Source organism: Magnolia sinica, chromosome 12 (assembly GCF_029962835.1).
Source record: "Magnolia sinica isolate HGM2019 chromosome 12, MsV1, whole genome shotgun sequence".
Lineage (NCBI taxonomy): Eukaryota > Viridiplantae > Streptophyta > Magnoliopsida > Magnoliales > Magnoliaceae > Magnolia > Magnolia sinica.
Window position 1 is genome coordinate 70,273,919 of NC_080584.1, and position 19,408 is coordinate 70,293,326.

Consider the following 19,408-nt stretch of genomic DNA (forward strand, 5'->3'; position numbering starts at 1 on the left):
TGGTTGAGGATTTGTTTCGCCCTACATAATCTGTTGTGATGGAGAGGAAACTCAATGATCAAAATTTTAAAATCTCATTTTTTGGAATCCCTGATACGAAAATGCTCCTAATGATCATGGTAATAGTTGAATTTTTAGATTATTAGGCATTGACTTGTTCGATACCGGATGAAGACACAATTTGCAAAATCTACTCCAAAGGAAGTGTCCATACCTCTGGGAGAGCTGATCGATCTTCTAATCTAATGGAGATCTTGGACATGATTAGTTTTTCTTACTTTGTTAGGATTAGTTTGTTTTAATTATCTTAGGTAGTTTACGTATATTTGCACTAAGTTTTAGGAACTTAGAACTTTCAATCATTTATTTGTAATCTCTCAGGTACTTTCTACCCTATACTTAATTATTTTGTTATTGCTCTCATGTTGTCTTATTGTATATCTTTTTAATATTAAGGACAATGTACATTTCGATTGGGGGTGGGGGTTTCCTTTGGAAAAATTCTTCAATTTGTGATTTGTGATTATGCTGAAATTGATGTTTTTGGGTTGCATTTTTTTAAAGATTTTTTTAGAAGGTTGATGTTTATGTCTTCATATTGAATTGAAGAAACTGAATGATTATAATCACAAGGCATTTGGTGATTTTAAAATTAAAGTCTAACAAATAGTGTGTTCGTAGAAATCAATTTAAGTTCATTTTGGTAATTTTCTAATGGATGTTTTAAATGTAACGCCCGTGAAAATTGAAAAAAAAATAATAATAAATTCTTTTATCATCTCTATCTCATATCTTATTTCTACATTATCTTTATCTTATCTCTATGTTGTCTCATATCTTATCTCTATTTTATCTATATCTTATCGCCTATCTTATCTTTATGCATAATCTTTTTCCATTATAAATATCTCTAACTCTCTCCGTATCTCTCAATCCCTCAAATGAGCCTTTCTTTTAAGGAGTGTGTTATTAGAGGAGTTCTACTCCAACTCATATATTATCCAAAAGGTACCATGTGATAACTAGGAAATGGAGAGAGAGAGAGAGAGAGAGAGAGAGAGAGAGAGAGAGAGATAAGATTTTAGATAGCTTAGATCCGATAAGTTTAAGGTCCATTCTTTTATTTCTTTTTTGTGTATTTAATGTAATTTGACTTAATCTATGGAATGAACAATGTGGATCAGCCACACATTCATTACATTTATCCGTGGGTAGATACGATGTAAAGATAATGGAAGTCTAAAATTCCATGCGAAGTTTCTGGACAGTATTTGTATTTACACCGCCTTATCCTTGTTTGGCTTTGCATCAACTGAGTCTCGGTTGGCTACAAGGATGCGGTTTTTTGCCTACTGTCGGATGAAACAGAGTCAGCCTATAACCAACGTTCTTCCTTAATCCGATAGTCGATACTGTAATCGGCCTCATATGGGTCGGTTTTATAGTCGGTCAGGTGGCTTTTAGCTTTAGGGCCTTAATCGGCCTTTATAAATGTTGCTGCCTTGTTAGCCGAAGTAACTTCATGCGTCTTATGTATCTCGCCTATGGCTCATGACTCATTTACTCTCGGTCGGGATCCATTCCCTACAAATCCGAGATAAGTCTCTCATTTGGGCTTTGTTTTGCCTCGGTCTAGCCTGGAGCCTCGGATTCTTGGGCAGTGTCAGTAGAGTTAGTCCATTTTATAACTGGGTCTCCGGACTTGTCATATTTTTCCCCAACACTTGTAATGCGGAGCAACTACTTCATTGATGACTGATTAATCATATTTCAACAGGCAAGTGCCCATGGATGATATATTAATAGTATCCACTAGTCTTATTTTAATAATACCCATGGACAAGAGATTAACCTATTTGCCCAAGCAAGTGCCAATTGCCCGTTTAGTGTCTAATTACATCCAATCGTCCATCATGTGCACCCCTACATTTTCTCCTTGGCCCCAAAAAATTATGCTAATATAAATTTCATTGGACCACGCCATGGGAACATATCCAATGGTCCTAGTTAAGAATTAAGGAAAGTCTTGATTAATTAAATCATACTTTTTTTAGGGCCCTATGAGGGCATCATATGGCACACATAATGAACCAATTAGATCCCCTAGGCACATCATCATGGGTCCCCAATCTATGTGCATATGTATCAACCATTCGAAAAAAAAAACAAAAACAAAAACAAAAACAAAAGGAGAAAAAGTTTGATAAACTGGCAGTGTGATGGATGATATGCAGTCACTTATGAATTACTTAGATATTGTAACTTGGCATACAACTAACTAGATTTAACCATCCAAATTGTATCATGAAACAAAAATGAAGCTTTTTTTTATTATCTCCATCGGATTGGTGGACAATTACTGGACGTTAGAAGTAAATAAATTTAATGGTCTTATTTCAAGTGTCCAAGAAACATAGGTTAAGACTGTTTGATCTTGGCCCTGTCAATTGGCGACAGTGGACTAAACGATCTTGATGGTTTTATCTGTGCTAATAAATGGCACATGTGCAATTTCTGAGTTCATGGCTTCAAGCGTTAAGAGCATGAGTATCATAACCCTACACATAATAAGCATGAGCCCATATGATCCAAATCTTGTCGGTTCTCCATGACATCTACATGAAATTTGTACATTAGTTTCCCCGACATATGCTAGGATTACGGATATAAAAACAAGGCAGATCTAATCATCCATTGGGTGATTCTCACCAGGATGAAGGGAAAACAGAAATATCAGCCAGCTCCAAAACTCCTGTGGCCCCAATACGGTTTCGATGGTGGGCTGCCCACTGTTTTTTTGTGGTGTGGCCCATTTAAGTTTTAGATAGGCTTCAGTTTTGGGCTGACATCATAAAATGATTTGTTATGACTAATAGACAAGGTGGCTATGAGATATACATTCATCACGGTGGCCCCACGCCAATTTTGTGTTACATGGGATTAGTACACTGAGGGTTACACGCAACTTGTGTCCCTTTTTCAGAAAGCTCTCTCCAAAATAGGGGGGCTAATTGGCGGAGTTAGGGCCTAGACAAGTTCCATCCAAGTCCGGCCCCCATTATCCAATGTCAGCCCAAGCCTGTCTTGGGCCTATGACAGGCCAAAATAATCCAACCTAACATGTTTATGCTAGGCCTGAGCCTAAGTGCAACCCAAACTAGAGCCCAAATGAGAGAGAGAGAGAGAGAGAGAGAGAGAGAGAGAGAGAGAGAGAGAGAGAGAGAGAGAGAGAGAGAGAGAGAGAGAGAGAGACTGTGTCAACAATTCAATACTGAGTGTGCACCCTCATATCCCAATTATGGTCCATAGCTAGTACACTCAATGTATTTAAATTAGTGAGTCACATTATTTTAATAAAGGCATAATATAATGTCTATTTTATGCTCTCATTAACATCCATCAATACATTCATATCAACCCAAAAAAGAAAAGAAAAGAAAAGAAAAAAAAAAAAGTCCAAATATCCAATAGATCCAAAACTTAGATGGGCCACACAATATGAAATAGAGAGAATAAAAATGTCTAATGTTGAACCATCTTGGTGTCGACCATGATATTTGAAATGCATCTAAACCGTTCATAAAGTTTTTTTTTTTTTTTTTAAATAGATCTTTATTGAGAAACAAAAGGAGCTATACAGGCCTTCGGGCAGGCTCCAACAAAAAGATTCGGAGCCCACCTATCATATACCGGATTGCAAACAGAACAAGACATGGACAGAAACGGAAAAAACTACACGAAGGAAAAAACAGACTCAAACTCTGATGGTCCCCAAGCCTGCCTTGGCAAGGAGGAGGGAGCCCCTAATGCACCCTGGGAGGTGCGAGGAGAGGCGGAAGAAAGAGTTTGGGCAGCCATCACTAGCCTCTCTAGCAAGCGCATCCGCTACTATGTTTCCCTCATGGAAAATGTGGCGGAAGGAGATGTTAAGGGAACGGCTAAGGTAGTGGATAGTCCCCATTCGGTACCAAATATTCCAAGGACAATGCCCTGAAGGGGCCGCTGCAGCGTCCACTACTGTCTTCGAGGCAGATTCTACTTCAACAATAGAGAAGCCCAATTTGCTGCAAAGAAGGATGCCGTCAAGCATCGCCTGCACTTCCGCAAACGTGTTCATTGCAATCCCATAATATTTATGAAAAGTAAAAATGAGACGACCCTGAGAGTCCCTACAAACCCCCCCATCGTCACTCTCACTTGGGTTCCCTCGAGAGGAGCCATCAACGTTCAATTTAACCCAACCGGGGCGCGGTCTTTGCTAAATAACTAGCAGAGGCCGAGCAGATGAGTCGGCAGGGACAGGACCGTGCACATGGGAGCCCAAACCAGAAGGCAAAAAAAGGGAAGAAGAGATGCTGGCTGGCAGAGGGCTACCCAATTCCTGTAACCACAATGAGACTTAGGCGATAATCCTGCGAGCAGACATTCTTATGCCTTCATAGCGGGATGCGTTCCGACTTAGCCATAGCTCCCAACAAATAAGAGCAGGAGTCAAACCAAGAAGAATCTTCAGATGAGGCGAGAAAGAGGCCCTTGAGGCCCAGTACGTGATGCGCTGAGGAATGGTGTGGGAGGGGATGAGGGGAACATCGAAGATTCAGTGAAAATGGGCCCAGGTTGAGGAGGCGGCGGATCCTCAGTAGAGCAGGTGGTCCAAGGTCTCCTCATGAAAATCAGGGAGATTTGCAGTTGGGCTAGCGCCTGCGACCAAGTGGATCAGAGCAGGGGGAGGAAGCACAAACGTGTTTGGATGATGCTGCATCATGTGGCTCTAGGGAGGGAGGTGACCAGCAGCCATAGCGTTGGGAGGGCTCCGATCGCCTAGGCTACCCTGACTAGGAGACAGGTTCTGAGAGGGGTGGGGGCTCCGATTTCCCTGAAGGAAAACGAGTGAGGGGAGTTGAGCTGCAGAGGAGGACGGGTGATCGCTGCCGACATTGGACTCTGGGTAGCCACTGCAGCACTCGCACCTTGATACGGTAGGGACACCAGACAATCTGACTGCGTCATCAATAGTACCAGCTTTGTGCATAATTTTCCAGATAAACAGTCCGATTTTAGGGGGGAGAAACTTGTTACAGGCCCACTTAGTCCACTAGAGTTTTTTACGTTGATTACGGATCCCATGCCAGGCTGAGCTTACAGAGAAGTTGCCGCTAACAGTGAGATCCCAAGCCAACGTATCCTCCCTGCTAGACAACGGGACAAGGTTGTCCCTCAAGCTCTGAAAAATAGGAGTAGGAAGGATGTGTCTGAGGTCTTGCAAGTTGTGACGGGGAGGCTGGGAGAAGAAATCCCTGACCGAGGCTTGTCTGAGATGAATTGGGATGGGACCCATCGCAATGCCTGCAAGAAAACTGCTCCCAAGCCAATTCTGCAAGCAAAGGTTGATCATGTCCTCTCCTATAAGCCATTTAGAATACGATAGGGTGAAAGGGAGAGTCTTCAACATGTCCTTCCAGACTGTAGAGTTGCCAGCTGAATGTAGACCTGTGGAGTTGATGAGTTTGTGGATATATTTAGCTGACATAACTCGCGCCCAAAGGGATCTCCCTTCTAAAAAACTTCTACTCATTTTGGTCCTGAAAGCACACATGATATCCTCCATAGTTCGAAAACCCAACCCCCCTTCTTATTGAGGAAAACAAAGATTAGCCCAACGAACCCAATGCTTCTTCTTCTTTTCCTCCGCAGTCCCCCGGAAGAAGTTAAAGAGGCTGGAGTCGAGGAGCCTGCTAATTGCTTTTGGGATATTCACTACTGACATAATGTGGATAAGAATGCTGGACAGGACATGCTTTATGAGGACCATTTTAGCCGCGGGATTGAGAATCCGAGATTTCCAGCCTTCAATCCTACCCAAAATTTTGTGAACCAGAGGGAGCAAGGGAGTAGATCTGATTTTTCCTTTCATCAAAGGGACATCCAGGTATGTACATGGAAAAGAAGCCTGATTGAAACCCGTCACATCTCGAATTTTGTGAGCTTTGGCCAGAGATGCTTTCTTTGGAAGGATGAATGAAGATTTGCTGAAGTTCACTTTCTGGCTAGACGCTTGCTCGTAGGCAGCTATGAACCGAAGAAGGGCACGCACCGTCTTTAGCCTGCCATTCATAAACAGGATAGCATCATCTGCAAAAAATAAATGTGTTAGTAAAGGGCAGTGCTGAGGGAGCTTGAAGGGGTGGCAGGCTCCAGATGTGAAAAGGTTTCAGATGCCCCTGTGGAGAACCTCCGCTGTAAGAATGAAGAGCGATGGGGATAAGGGGTCGCCTTGTCTTAGGCCTCTCGACGATGGGAAGAAGCCGAAGGGTCTGCCATTGATGAGAATCGAGAACCAAGTACCGGTCTAACACCGCTGAGCTTGGAGAATCCATCTTTGGTCAAACCCAAATTTCTAGAGAACCTGAGCAAGGAACGACCACTCCACCCGGTCGTAAGCTTTCTCTATGTCAAGCTTGATAATTATGTTGCCACCAAATACCTTTCGATCCAACTCGTGGGTCATTTCCCTTGCAATAGAAATGTTTTCCACGATGGATCGCCCTTTTACAAAAGCCCCTTACTCCTCTAAAATGATGGAAGGAAGGATAGAAGCTAGCCGAGAAGCGACGATCTTGGAGAAAATCTTCATGATAACATTGCACAAGCTTATTGGCCAATAGTCAGAAACGGACCCTGGGTTCCTCTTCTTTGGAATGAGACAAATGTGAGTGCATTGGAATGATCTAGGGATGGGCCCGCCATAGAAAAAATCCTTTGCAACTTCGAAGATGTCAGTACCAATAACGCTCCAACAGGAAGAGAAGAAAGCACCATCAAACCCATCCGGACCCGGGGCACTGTCAATCGGAATTGAAAGCGCTGCATTCTTAACTTCTTCAAACGAGATCACTCTCAGCAAGTCGTCGTTCATTTGAGGGGAGACTAGCACGGGGATAGCTGAAGGGATGAGGTCATGGTCCGGCCTCGGTTAAGAGGAGAAAAGGTTAGTGAAGAAGTTGACAGCAACCCTGGCTATATCTTCATTTTTCTCCAGCATATCACCAGACGATGTTTTAATCCTGTCTATAGTCATTTGCCTCCGATTAACCATCACTGAATCATGAAAGAACTTTGTGTTCCTGTCTCCCTCTTGAAGCCACTTTATCCTCGACTTTTGTTTCCAAAACAACTCCTGTTAGAGTTGGGCTAGATTGAGATTCACTTTAGCAACATTCAGATTTGCAATACCTTCATCGATTTGACAGGATAGGAGAGAGATTTCTGCTTGCATTATCTCATCCTCTGCCTTTTGCACATTATTGTGGACATCACCAAACATGGATTTGTTCCATTCCTTCAGGACCCTTTTTAGGTGTTTCATCTTAAGTAAAACTTTAAACGTAGGGGCTGCAGCAACTTCAGTCTCCCAAGCTTCCTTGACGACCCGATGGAAGTCCTCACGAGTAGTCCACATGCGCTGGAATCTAAAGGACCGCAGGAATTCCGAGGCTACATCCGTGAAGCACATAAGCACAGGAGAATGGTCGGAGTAGGTTCGCGTTAGGTGCTTAACCGTGAACTTAGGAAGAGAGCTCACCCAATTCCCATTGACAAGCATCTTATCCAACCTAAACCGTTCATAAGGTTATTGACACTAGGGTAAATTGTCGGAATTTTGACTGAAATGGCCTTGTGGTATTGCCAAACACCTCCAAAAGCACCCCTTTCCATAATAATAATAATAATAATAATTTTTCTTTGGTCCTAAAAGGCTTTTGAAAATTTTAAAGGATGAAATTGGCCTTTACGTTGAGCCCATCTTCCGTCAGGGCATGATAGTAGGAGGGATTCGGATGAGGTAAACACTATCGGGCTCACTATCCTCAAAATCCACGTAGGTGACACAAATTGAGTAGTAAGACCTAGCCAGAGATGGATGATCTTATGGGGCCCACTATGATGTATATATTTTATCTACACTGTCCATCCATTTTAAAAATCATTTTAGGGCGTGAGCTAAAAAAATGAGGCATATCAAAAGCTCAAGTGAACCACACCATAGAAAAACAGTGGGATTGAAAACCTACCATTAAAAACTTCTTGTGAGCCATAAATTTTTTTAGATGTTATTCAATCTTTGATTCATGACATTAAATAAAATTCTGAATCTAATATACGGATTGGATTCAAAACATATCCCCATGGTGAGCCCCATAACCCTTAACACACGACAACCTAAATTATTAATATATGACAATAACGACCTAGACTCTTAACACCTAACAATTATGACGTAGACCCTTAACACAGGACAACCTTAATTCTTAATATATGACAACCACAGCCTAGATCTTAAACACATAACAACCTTAACCCTACTACCACTCAGACCCTTAACCTATGAAAACCTCGACTCCTAACACATGACAAACACAACTCGGACCCTTAGCACATGACAACGTAAACCTATAACAAATGATATAAGCTCAATGTCTTTTAAAACAATACATTATAAAATTCAAATTATATCTTCCTTTTTTTATTTTACTAGTGACGTTCACGACCATCCCTGTCCCCCTATGTATCCCTGTGACAACAAACGCGATCATCTCTCTATTTTCACGACCAAAAGTGTATTACATCTTGTTTCTATTCCCTCCGTTTCCTTTCACGTGACGCAACTGACGGAGGGAGTGGATTTATCACGGGCATCTCTATGGCCCACGTCATTTCCGACCACGTGAACTTTCAGTATGAATCACGGGCAACCAGCGTCTTTTCATTTCCATGTTGGTTGACAGGCAACTGGCATCTTTTCCTTTCCCTCTTTGGAGACTTTTCGTTTTTACTCTGGTGCTGTCATTTTTCTTCTCGACTTTGAGAGCCTTAGCTGTAACTGACATTCTAGTTTGTGTCCCAGCTCACTGGGACTAACATGCTCAGTATTTCGAAGATCGGGACTGTCCATGAAGTAGAATCTATGGCATGTAAGAAAAGCTACGATGGAGTTATAGTTTTGATAATCCAATCTATAATCGAATTTAACAAGCATAGGAATTAAACTTTAAAGATCGAGAGATAGGGTCATTACTAAAACTCGATTTTAAGGCAATAGCTAATGTAGAGTAGTAGTAGGAAAATTGACGGTTCCAATTACAAGAAGATCTCAGCATGTGGGTCCCGTTGCATAGCGACTAACGCTAGGTCATGAATCACGACAAAGGCAAAAACGATCTGTTTCATAATTAACTTTTCTTTCGTAAGCTTGCTAATTCCACACGCGTGTTTACCAATGCAAATACACACGCGGAAGAATGTGGCAAATATGAATTACAAATGTAAGATCTGAGCTTTTCATAAGGTTTTAAGTAGTTCTAAGATATTTTTTCCTTAAAAAGCATAGAATTTCCTTCATCGGAAGAGCCAGAACACAAAAGGTAAATAGACCGTTAAATTTTATCCATACGTTTGTTTGGTTTGATTTGGCCCAAATGAGTTGCAAAATACCCTGAGTTTATGTCGGAAGATCCGAAAAAGTTTACATCAGCTGATGGAAAGTTCATATCTGATACACGCTCTATCATCTGACGCATGCGCCCACCCGTGGATGTTCACGTATTTCACACGCGCGTGGAATTAACAAACAGATATTCTCTTTTGCTTTTGCATGTGCTTTCACTTTCACTTTCGCTTTTGCTTTTCTTTGGCTCGTGAATTTCTCAAATGTTCTCAGAGCGTAAGCGGATTCCCTGTTACACCCCTGGCACGGCGAGACCAAGCTCTAAGATGCCGACCGTGATGTATGTATTTCATCCACGCCATTCATCCGTTTTTCCCGATCATTTTAGGGCATCAACGTAAGAATCATACATATCCAAAGCTTAAGTGGATCACACCACATAAAACAATGGAGACTGAATGCCTACCATTGAAAACTTCTTGGGGCCACCTTAATGTTTTATTGTCCATCCAACCTGTTCATAAGGTCAAAATAAATGAAAAAAAAAAAAAAAACCAAATATAAGCTTGTCCAAAACTTCGGTGGCCTCCAAGAAGTTTTCAACAGTGTGCCGTTACTCTCCTCTGTTTTCCATGGTATGGTCTACTTGAGCTTTGGATCTGCATCATTTTTGGGTTCTTTTCCTAAAATAAGAATAATGGCGCGGATAAAAACACATACATTGCGATGGGCCCACAGAGCCATGTCGGTGCAATAGGCAATCCGGTTCATCTGATAGCACTACATAAGTTATCTTCCTATAGTTACATCAGTTATTGGTGCAACAGGCAATCCAGTGAGCTGATCCATCCTTCGTTTTGCCTTATTTTTCAAGCGCAGAGTCTTGGAAAGAGCTGATGAGAGAACACTGAAGAAAAGATAGAGGCTAACGCACCAGCCTGCATTGCGAGGCCCCTTCTTCATTGACATCTTTAACATCCTTGAGCTTCTCAGCAACCCTTTTACCTAATTGGTAGGGAGTAACTGGTAGAATGCCCGCAGAAGCCGGGGACGACTTTTGATATTACCAAATCGACCTCCTTCTCAGTGCAGGCTACATCTCAACGAAGCTGAAGGATGTTAAAGATCTCAATAAAGATGCCCACAACCTCGATGCTTGGTCATACCACACAAGATCCATACCTGGAGAAGATGTTGCAGTGCTTACCAGACGTTTTCATTTCAGTAATACTGTCCAATGAAATTGAAACCAAGATAGACCAGAGAAGGCCCGATCAGTGGCGGAAGTGATCCAGACCGTCATAACCTTTTTAAAAAAAATTCGTTTTTATCAGCAATCAATCAATTTTCGAATTTCTTAGAATTTATTTCTATTTTCTTATTTTTCCTCGTGGATCTGAGGAATCTATGTGAGGAGTACAGAGAAGCTATGTGGATTCGGAGTAGTTATCCCCTTGAGGAAGACAGAGATCGACCTCATCACGTTCATCCCTGTGTCACTAGGCTTGGATTTCGGTGATGACGAAGATTGAGAAGGGAGATCATTCGCTACGTTGTGGACCAAACGGCATCTGCAGTTCACAATAACCTAGCATGTATGAAATAAAAATTCCTAAACTAAACAGAGAGAACAAATGCAAATTCATATTTCACAGTTGATTTTTAGGAGTTGGTAAACTCTTGTAGGAATGGGGAGCTTGGGAACTGTTCAGTGACGAGGCTGGAAATATGCACACTTCCTGACCAGAATGCTGCTGAAGAGTGTGATGGTTTGCCAGTTATGCAGCAAGGAGAATAGAAGAAAGAGACATGGCTGAATGCAGCGAGGGCATTGAGGGGGTTTGAAGGTATGTAGTAGAATTTGTTTCTAACTTTGAAATTTAGCTATGACCCGTTAGAAGATGAAAATATAAAACTTCGTTTCTTGCATTGTGCAGGTTTACCTAGGAGATGATGAAATACAGGTTGATGAACTAGTAAGTGATTGGGTTCTGGGAGGATTCATAAATAATTGCATTGTGTAGGTTTACCTAGGAGGATGATGATATAAAGGTTAATGAACTAGCAAGGTATTGGATTGTGGAAGGATTCATAGATAATGTGTTGAGTTGGGGAATATTTGGATTGGATGAGACAGTGATTATTGCTTTCTTTGACTTGGCATTTCAATGACTGGTTTTGAAAAACAGTAAACCAAAAGGATAGGATATGAGAACTTATGACTAAGTTCCTACTTCGACGGGCAACAACCCAAAAATCACATTCCATTGAAGGACTAGTGATTCATCTATTTCTTAATAGATCATCCAATGTAGGGTCTACATGAGGGCAATTCTGGCATGCCGTGGGTCTGCTTGAATAGAAAATTTTGTAAAACCTAAACCTAGTCCGGACTTATTTATTAATCGGGATTCAAAAGTTTGGCTTGTACCCAACTCAAAGCCTTCTATTTCATCCTCAGCCCAACCTGCATTGACCTCGAACTGAAAACCCAATAGGCCAGCCCAATATGAAGATAGGCAGCCCACCTCACAGTATCCATGGTTTTGCAATTCTTACAAGTGATACCCATGGTCTAGTAAGACAGGACCATAGTAACGCAGGATGATTCACGTTCAATTGAAAAAGAGCCTAAAATTGTTAACCCAACAGACGAATTGTCTGGATTTTAATTTTAGACATGTTTTTCTCTAGGTCAAGGATCTTATAGTTAGTAGAAATTCTTGCATGTCAAAAAAATCCTCACCGTCCAGTTGGTGGCCATGGTGGAAATTCAGTGTGGGACATCCAACATGTCATGGATATGATAGATGAGTCACCACAAGTGAAATGAATGGTTGAAGACAAAATCGGAAGGCTTTTTTACGTCTTATTTTTCTATCTATATTTCATTCATTTTTTATTTTATTTTTTAATCGCCTTCTTTACTTTTGGTTGCTTGCTGATACTACCTTCAATTTTTGCATTCGCACGTGATTAGAGCTGGACACGAACTAAGCTAGCTCAGTTAACTCGCTCGACTCGACTTGCCTTGAAAGCTGAGTTCAGGCTGAACTCAGCTGCTTCTTTGAGCTGGAAAGAATTTCGATCCGAGCTTGAGCTCGCCCAAGCTTGACTTAATTCAGCTGGATGATTGGCCTGAGCTTGACTCAGTTTGGCCTGGCTCGAATCAGTCCGCATCTCTTGTTACATAAATTGGATAACGTTTTGCCAAGCTGTAGGGAATCGAAGCGCCCCTCTTTTTTCTCTCCCCATTGGAAAATGGAACTAGAGTGTTTCCAAAAAAAAAAACCCTCGGAAAATACCCTCTTCTCCAAACGCCCCTTCCATTGAGAGATTCCTTACAGGCAGACTACCACAGAAGGACATTAACGTCAAAGGCCCACCAGAAATTCTCAATTTCTATCATCTCGGAAGGTAAGAAATCCATCATCCCTCCAAAAAACCAGCTCTTCTTTTACTCCTTCCTTTCAAGATCTCTTTTTTACATTTTTAACTGCCTAAATGGGCAAAATCGTAAAAACCAAGAAAAAATGCCATTAAAAACTGAGAAATTGACGAGATTGTCAACTGCTTGCTAACGAAAGTAGAGTAGAAAACTGAGATATCTCTCTTTTTTAATACATTTCTCTCCAGAAAGTTAGAGAGAGATGAACATATACCGAAAGTGTTGTATATATCCTCTTCTAAGTTTTCCATTGAGAAGAAATTTGAGCTGTATTTTTTAATTTTAGAAACGTGGGCTCTCTCTCTCTCTCTCTCTCTCTCTCTCTCTTTCAAAGAATAGCCCAATGTAATGGCTTTTGCCTGTAATTTGGAGTTTTTTTTATGTGCTAAATGGAAATTTTATTTTAGTCCTATATCTTTCTGTAGCATATCTTTTACACTGTAATGCAGTTCAACGGCAGATTTTCAAAAATACCCTTATCATTCTCTAGCTCTATCGATTTTTCAAAAGCTCGACTGAAATTTTCAAAAAGCGAAAACTTGGCTCGAGCCGGACTGAGCTGCTGACCGAACCAAGCCAAGCTGGCTAATGAGGCCCAAGGATCAAGCCGAGCCGAATTCGAGACAAGCTATGTCAAGCTGCTGGCCAAACCAAGCCGAGTTATGTGAAGCTCCACTAGGTTCAACTCGGTGTTCATGTCCAGTTCTACAATGCGATGAATGGTGCTGTTTTGCATTGCCCTCTTCATCCTCTTAACAGCCCTCAAACTGCTTCATTTCCTTATAAGGTTGTTTGAATGTAGGACTTCTATTAGGTGGGCCTACATAAACAATAGTTCAGATTGATCATACATATATATTAACCACGGGATATTTGAACCGGCTATATTGGCCAGCTCCACAGTAGTTGAGATCAGATTACATACTGAACGGATGGTGCATTTGAACTATACAACATGCGGATAATGTTTCAAATAGATATGGACCATCAAAGTGTTAAGACCAGGGATAACTTGTGATGAGTTGGACTACTCCAGCCCCATTCCCATAAATACAGTCACTGTCCCTTCACGTTCACAAAATCTATTTCGCACCGAGGATTCTCAAAGGGTACAAATCATGTATCATGAAGGAATATTATCGCATAATCATAGTCGGCATCAATAATCGGCCTATACATAAGGCAGGGTCCATGGAAGGACAGCATATTTATAACATGAGGGTCAGTCCTCAACTGTGAATGTACCAAATCTGATAGCACGGATCCCTCCGTCTACAGTGAGGATGATTTCTCCCCGTATCAAGGTTGGGCCTAGGTGGCCTATTTATAAAACTTAGAATCCAGAACAGGCTTCCTTCGCCATACTATCATATGACCCAGTAGATGCCCTAGGGAGCCCAAACAAGTCCTAGATAGACTCCAAGATTAACATAATTCTATTAGCAATTAGGGGGCCCAACATTTTGGGTTAGCTCAATAAGAATAGATGGATCATGTAATTATCAATGAGGCCCAATGATTAAGGTCAACCCACTTTAAGAATGATGAGAATGGGCCTAATAAAGGCCTAAGGGAATGTCACAATGTGGACATTTAACCATCAATGCCCACAAATGTAGACATTTAACCAACATTGCACCCAAGGAGTAGCCCAAATAGAGCCAAACATATTATGGCCTCACATAAGGGCCTCACATATAATATAATGGGCCTCACATAAGAGCCCAATATACATCACAATGGGCCTCACACAAGAGCCTCATATACTTCTCAACGGGCCTCATCATACGTGTCTCATACACATCACATCGGGCCTCATCATATGGGCCAATATACATCATAATGGGCCTCACTCATGGGCCACATATACATCACAATGGACCTCACTCATGGGTCACATATATATCACATTGGGCCCCACTCATGGGCGACATATACATCACATCGAGCCTCTTCATATGGGCCACATATACATTATAATGAGCCTCACTCATGGGCCACATATACATCACAATGGGCCCCACTCATGGGCCACATATACATCACATTGGGCCTCATCACATGGGCCACATATACGTCACAATGGGCCACATATACATCACAATGGGCCTCACTCATGGGCCACATATGCATCACATTGGGGGATAACAAAGGGCATCATACACACTTCAAGTGGGACCCATCATCCTGTAAACCACCATCTACACCATTCATCTATTTTTAAAGATCATTTAGAGTATTTTCTAAAAGAATGGATCATATCGAAAGATCATCTGGACCATACCACAAATAGCAGTGGAGATAATGATTTCCACTGTTAACAATGCACAAGGCCCACCCTAGCGTTATTTTCCATCCAATCTATTCATATGGTTACAAAGACCTGAATTAAGAGGAAGGACAAATATCATATTGATCCAGAACCTCCGTGACCCCTAAACAACTTCAATGGTGGATGTTCAATCTTCACTGATTTTTTGCAGTGTGGTCCACCTGATAGATGGTTGGATATAACATATAGATCACGGTGTGGATGGTATGTGTGGATGTGAAATAGATGCACGATGTGGATGTAAAATATATACATCATGGCGTGGCCCACCGTCCAGCCATCTGGACAGTGTGGGCCGAAATACATACATCATGGTTGTGGCCCACCGTCCTCCACATGGATGGTGAGGGTACAACAGATACATCATGAGAGGGCCCACGGAACTCCGCTGCTGTGAACACAGTAGCTATACTGCTGCAGATTCCCACCATCCAGATAGATGGTTAGGATGCAATCAGACCCACGGGCCTTGCTGACGTCCCACACAGCAACTACCTAGCTGGTGGGACCCACAGAACTTACAAACGTCAGTACAGCAGCTATTGTTCAGCTGCTGGCCCACCGTCCATCAGATGGACTATTTGGATACAAAACAGATGGACGATGAAGGTACAAAACATATGTGGTGGGTCCCATCCAGATGGACGAACGGCGTGGATGAGGTCCATACATGAGCTGGGCCCCACAGACCTTGTTGACATCAATACATCAGCTATATAGCTGCTGTATGACACAGCAACCGGCCCTCAAATCATTAAAGGTGGGTCCCACGTGGGGCCCACCACAATACTATATGATATAATAATAATAATATTATTATTATTATTTTAAAATAGGCCAATGCCCAGCGCCCTGCAATTGCTGGACAGCAGTCCAGCAGCATGCTGCAAGTGGACGGTTCAGATGACCTCCTGCATCAAGTGGGGTCCATGTACACGTGGCCCCCCTCCTCTTGAACCAAACTGATATTTATGTTCTCCTTTGTCCAGGCCCACATCTGGACGGTCAGGATGAAACATGTCCATCATGGTGGGCCCGAAGGTGGATGGCGTGGCCATAAAATACATACATCACAAGTGGGCCATAAAATCAGGGAGAGAGAGAGAGAGAGAGAGAGAGAGAGAGAGAGAGACACGTGTGATGAAGGGACCCCGGCACTATAGACCCTCCATTCTATGTGTTACAACGTACGTCAAGTGGGTCCTATTACATGTGGGCCCACCAATCAAAATCAACAGCGGAGATCCCTTCTCCACCAAAATGCAACGTCTAGATGACCCTTTTCAAATTAGGAAAGTAAACATCATGATGGGTCCATGGAGAATGGCCCCATCATGGGATGAACATATGAATCATGGTTGGTGATCAGCCACACCTAGGGTCCAAAATGAGATCCGTACCATCAATCGGTAGGCCCCACTTGGCCCATCAGAAAAAATAAAATCTAAGCCTATAAGAACACCCACTGTTGGATCTTCTTGGTCAAATGGAATGCCAAACTCCTTGACTCTTTCTTTGATGGAAGATGATGAGGATTGAAGGGCTAGGATGAGGGATTTTTGGGGTAGGAAGTGGGCCACACACAAAGCTCTCTCTCCTTGGGAATGCTTGGATGTCCACCTCTCTTGGTGCTTATGAATGGATGGAGAATGAGAGAGAGAGAGAGAGGGCGATGGGGGAGTGATGGTTGTGAGTGATGGATGTACTTAACTTAAGAGTTGACTTAGGTAAGTAGGTTGCTTGCCTTGGGGAGAAAGAAAGCATGGGCTAGAGATGGGATGCGTACTTGATTAATTGATTTGATTGATTTAAAAGGTGGTAGAGATTGTCTTGAGATTCACAAATGCGCGGTGTTTCTTCGAAATATGTGCGGACCTACAACTCCTGTCCTAGGTATCGCATCGGTGCGGAAGACGTGGCGTTAGAAACGCAGCGACGACATGGTCGTAATGGTACAAGTCTCGGGTTAAACCGACTCAAATATATGGGATACGATTTAAGGTCACGTACAAATGCCACCTACAGATCGTAAGTTACTAGAATTTGATGGAGATGATCGCGTAAGTTTACGGAACAGTACGGTTTAGGATATAGGCCTTACAGCTCTCCTCTCCTAATAAAAAATTTCATCCTCGAAATTTACACTATCATCGCAACTAAATAGAACTCATAAAAGAATAAAGAAACCATGACATCATATATAATCAAAATACAATTCATCATACCATCAAACATCAAAGAGATGGGGATAGCGCTCGCTAATCTCAACCTCGCGCTCCTAAGATGCCTCGTCTACACTATAATGACCCCACTGATCCTCGAATCCTGGTAAAAAATGATCGAAACTGAGATACTAAGCAACCTCACAATCCTAAAGTTAGGGAGCTATATCAGAAAGTTTCTAAGTTATTCGAACTTGGAAATGTAATTATTCTAAGTTCTCAACAATCATAGAGTGTAGGGTAGCTATTAATAGCTATGTGATGTTATCCTCGGGTATTCCCAAGTTATGCTCTAACACCAACTTCTATCATGCCCTAAACTCGAAAATCGGCCTCAAAAAATTTTTTATCACCGAATCCAGTGCTGACAACCTTCGTAGTACCCCATTCTCGGCTCCCAGCGCCCATACGCCAGATTCCGATCCTGCAATCCTATAAGGAGGATTTTTCAACGTACATTTATCTCATAAGAAGCATAACCACGAGTTTACCCAAATCACAAAGGCAACATCATCATCACATGTCCATTAATATAAATAGTTGAATGCAATGCTGAAAGGGAAATACATATATCGAAAATCAAAACTCCAAAAGATAGTTGCATGCTCCAAGCTCAACACTACTGCGACCTAACGCCACCTACACACATATATCGTGCATAAGCTTATAGAAAGCTGAGAGGGTGGTGTAAGTGTGTGCGAAAGGTAAGTGCCAAGTATTCAATACAATTTCATAAATCATACAAGGTGGGAAATATTGGCAAGTTCATGAATTATACGATATCAAAGTATGCAATGCAGATCAGCTATGTAATGTAGAGACATAGTAAGCCAAATATCATATACTGATGATGCAATGCAATATGTAAATTCTAACGAGTCCACGAATACCGTCAGCCGTATCTAGGCCATATAAATGCAGAAACATAGCAACTCAAAATGTTATATGCCGCGGATGTAATGCAATATGCAGATCCTGGTAAGCCCATAATACCATCAACCTTATTTAGGCTATGCAATCCAAAAACATAGTAAACCAAATGTTGTGCTGAGGATGCAATGCAATATGTGGTGTGAATGAAATGACTAAGCTAAAGTGTGAAGTTGGAATGATAGCACATAGTATCGCAGGCCATAAGGTCCATCATAAGAAATTTTTATCCAAACCAGTCCCATACCTAAATTTGGATAGCCAAACTCAATGTGATAAACTCCTAATTTCAGGTTGGTCGTGCGCCCCAACCGAAACTCTGGCCATTGCAAAGGTACACATAACAAATTAATTACGCACCACCAGCCCGAGTGGATAGTGAATGAATGAATGAGTAATGAGTAAAATGCTAAGTATGTAACTCCTACTCAGTAAGTCCATATATCAGTATCGTACTTCTCTGAGATCATCACCGAGGTCTAATACAATACAAACTAGATTGCTGCCACTTTGTGCACAATAAGGTGAGTGGAAAAGACTTCATTATCCGCCTTGATAGTAGTCTGTCAATACCTACCCGTCACGTCGATAGCGGACTCATTCCTCGAGCTGGTCAAACTCAGCCTAGCTTTGCCCTCTCCTCTCGGGCGGGTAAGGCTGCACACCCTTCCAACCGACCATGACACGGTGGGAAGTGTAGCCTCCTAGTATTCAGCACTCTACGCTCAAAGCATCCACTCGGTCTAGACATTAAAGCGACCTCTGGTACCAAGAGGGTTTAGAAAATTTCACTCAGGGATATCTATAACACCCCATGTAGAAAAAGATTTTCGGTGTCCCATCTGCCCATCCACGATATACCTGTGGAGGCTACGGCCCTGATATCGCTAGGGCGCCAAGTGATCATGTCATACAATGCGAGATGCATGAGTCACATAATCCAGTCATGCATCAATCCTACACATATCGTGCACTCATATAGAACAACTCAGCCTATCAGGGAGTCCCAATAAACAATCTGTCCAATAGCA

At 42.0% G+C, this 19,408-nt stretch overlaps 1 protein-coding gene across 1 annotated transcript; it reads right to left on the reverse strand.

Moving 5' to 3' along the window:
* Positions 1-5,632: 5,632 nt before the first annotated feature.
* On the reverse strand, positions 5,633-6,377 carry LOC131220223 (uncharacterized). Its single transcript, XM_058215183.1, has 2 exons — positions 6,233-6,377; positions 5,633-6,132 (listed from the first exon to the last, which is right to left on the reverse strand). Exons 1-2 carry the CDS (start codon positions 6,375-6,377, stop codon positions 5,633-5,635), a joined length of 645 nt encoding a protein of 214 aa, XP_058071166.1.
* Positions 6,378-19,408: the final 13,031 nt, after the last annotated feature.

Bases quoted from the DNA above. Each gene is read 5' to 3' on its own strand.
- LOC131220223 (XM_058215183.1), bottom strand. From the start codon at position 6,377: ATGGATTCTCCAAGCTCAGCGGTGTTAGACCGGTACTTGGTTCTCGAT. The intron at 6,133-6,232 runs GTTCTCCACAGG...TATTTTTTGCAG, and splicing joins TCTTCATTCTTACAGCGGAG to ATGATGCTATCCTGTTTATG.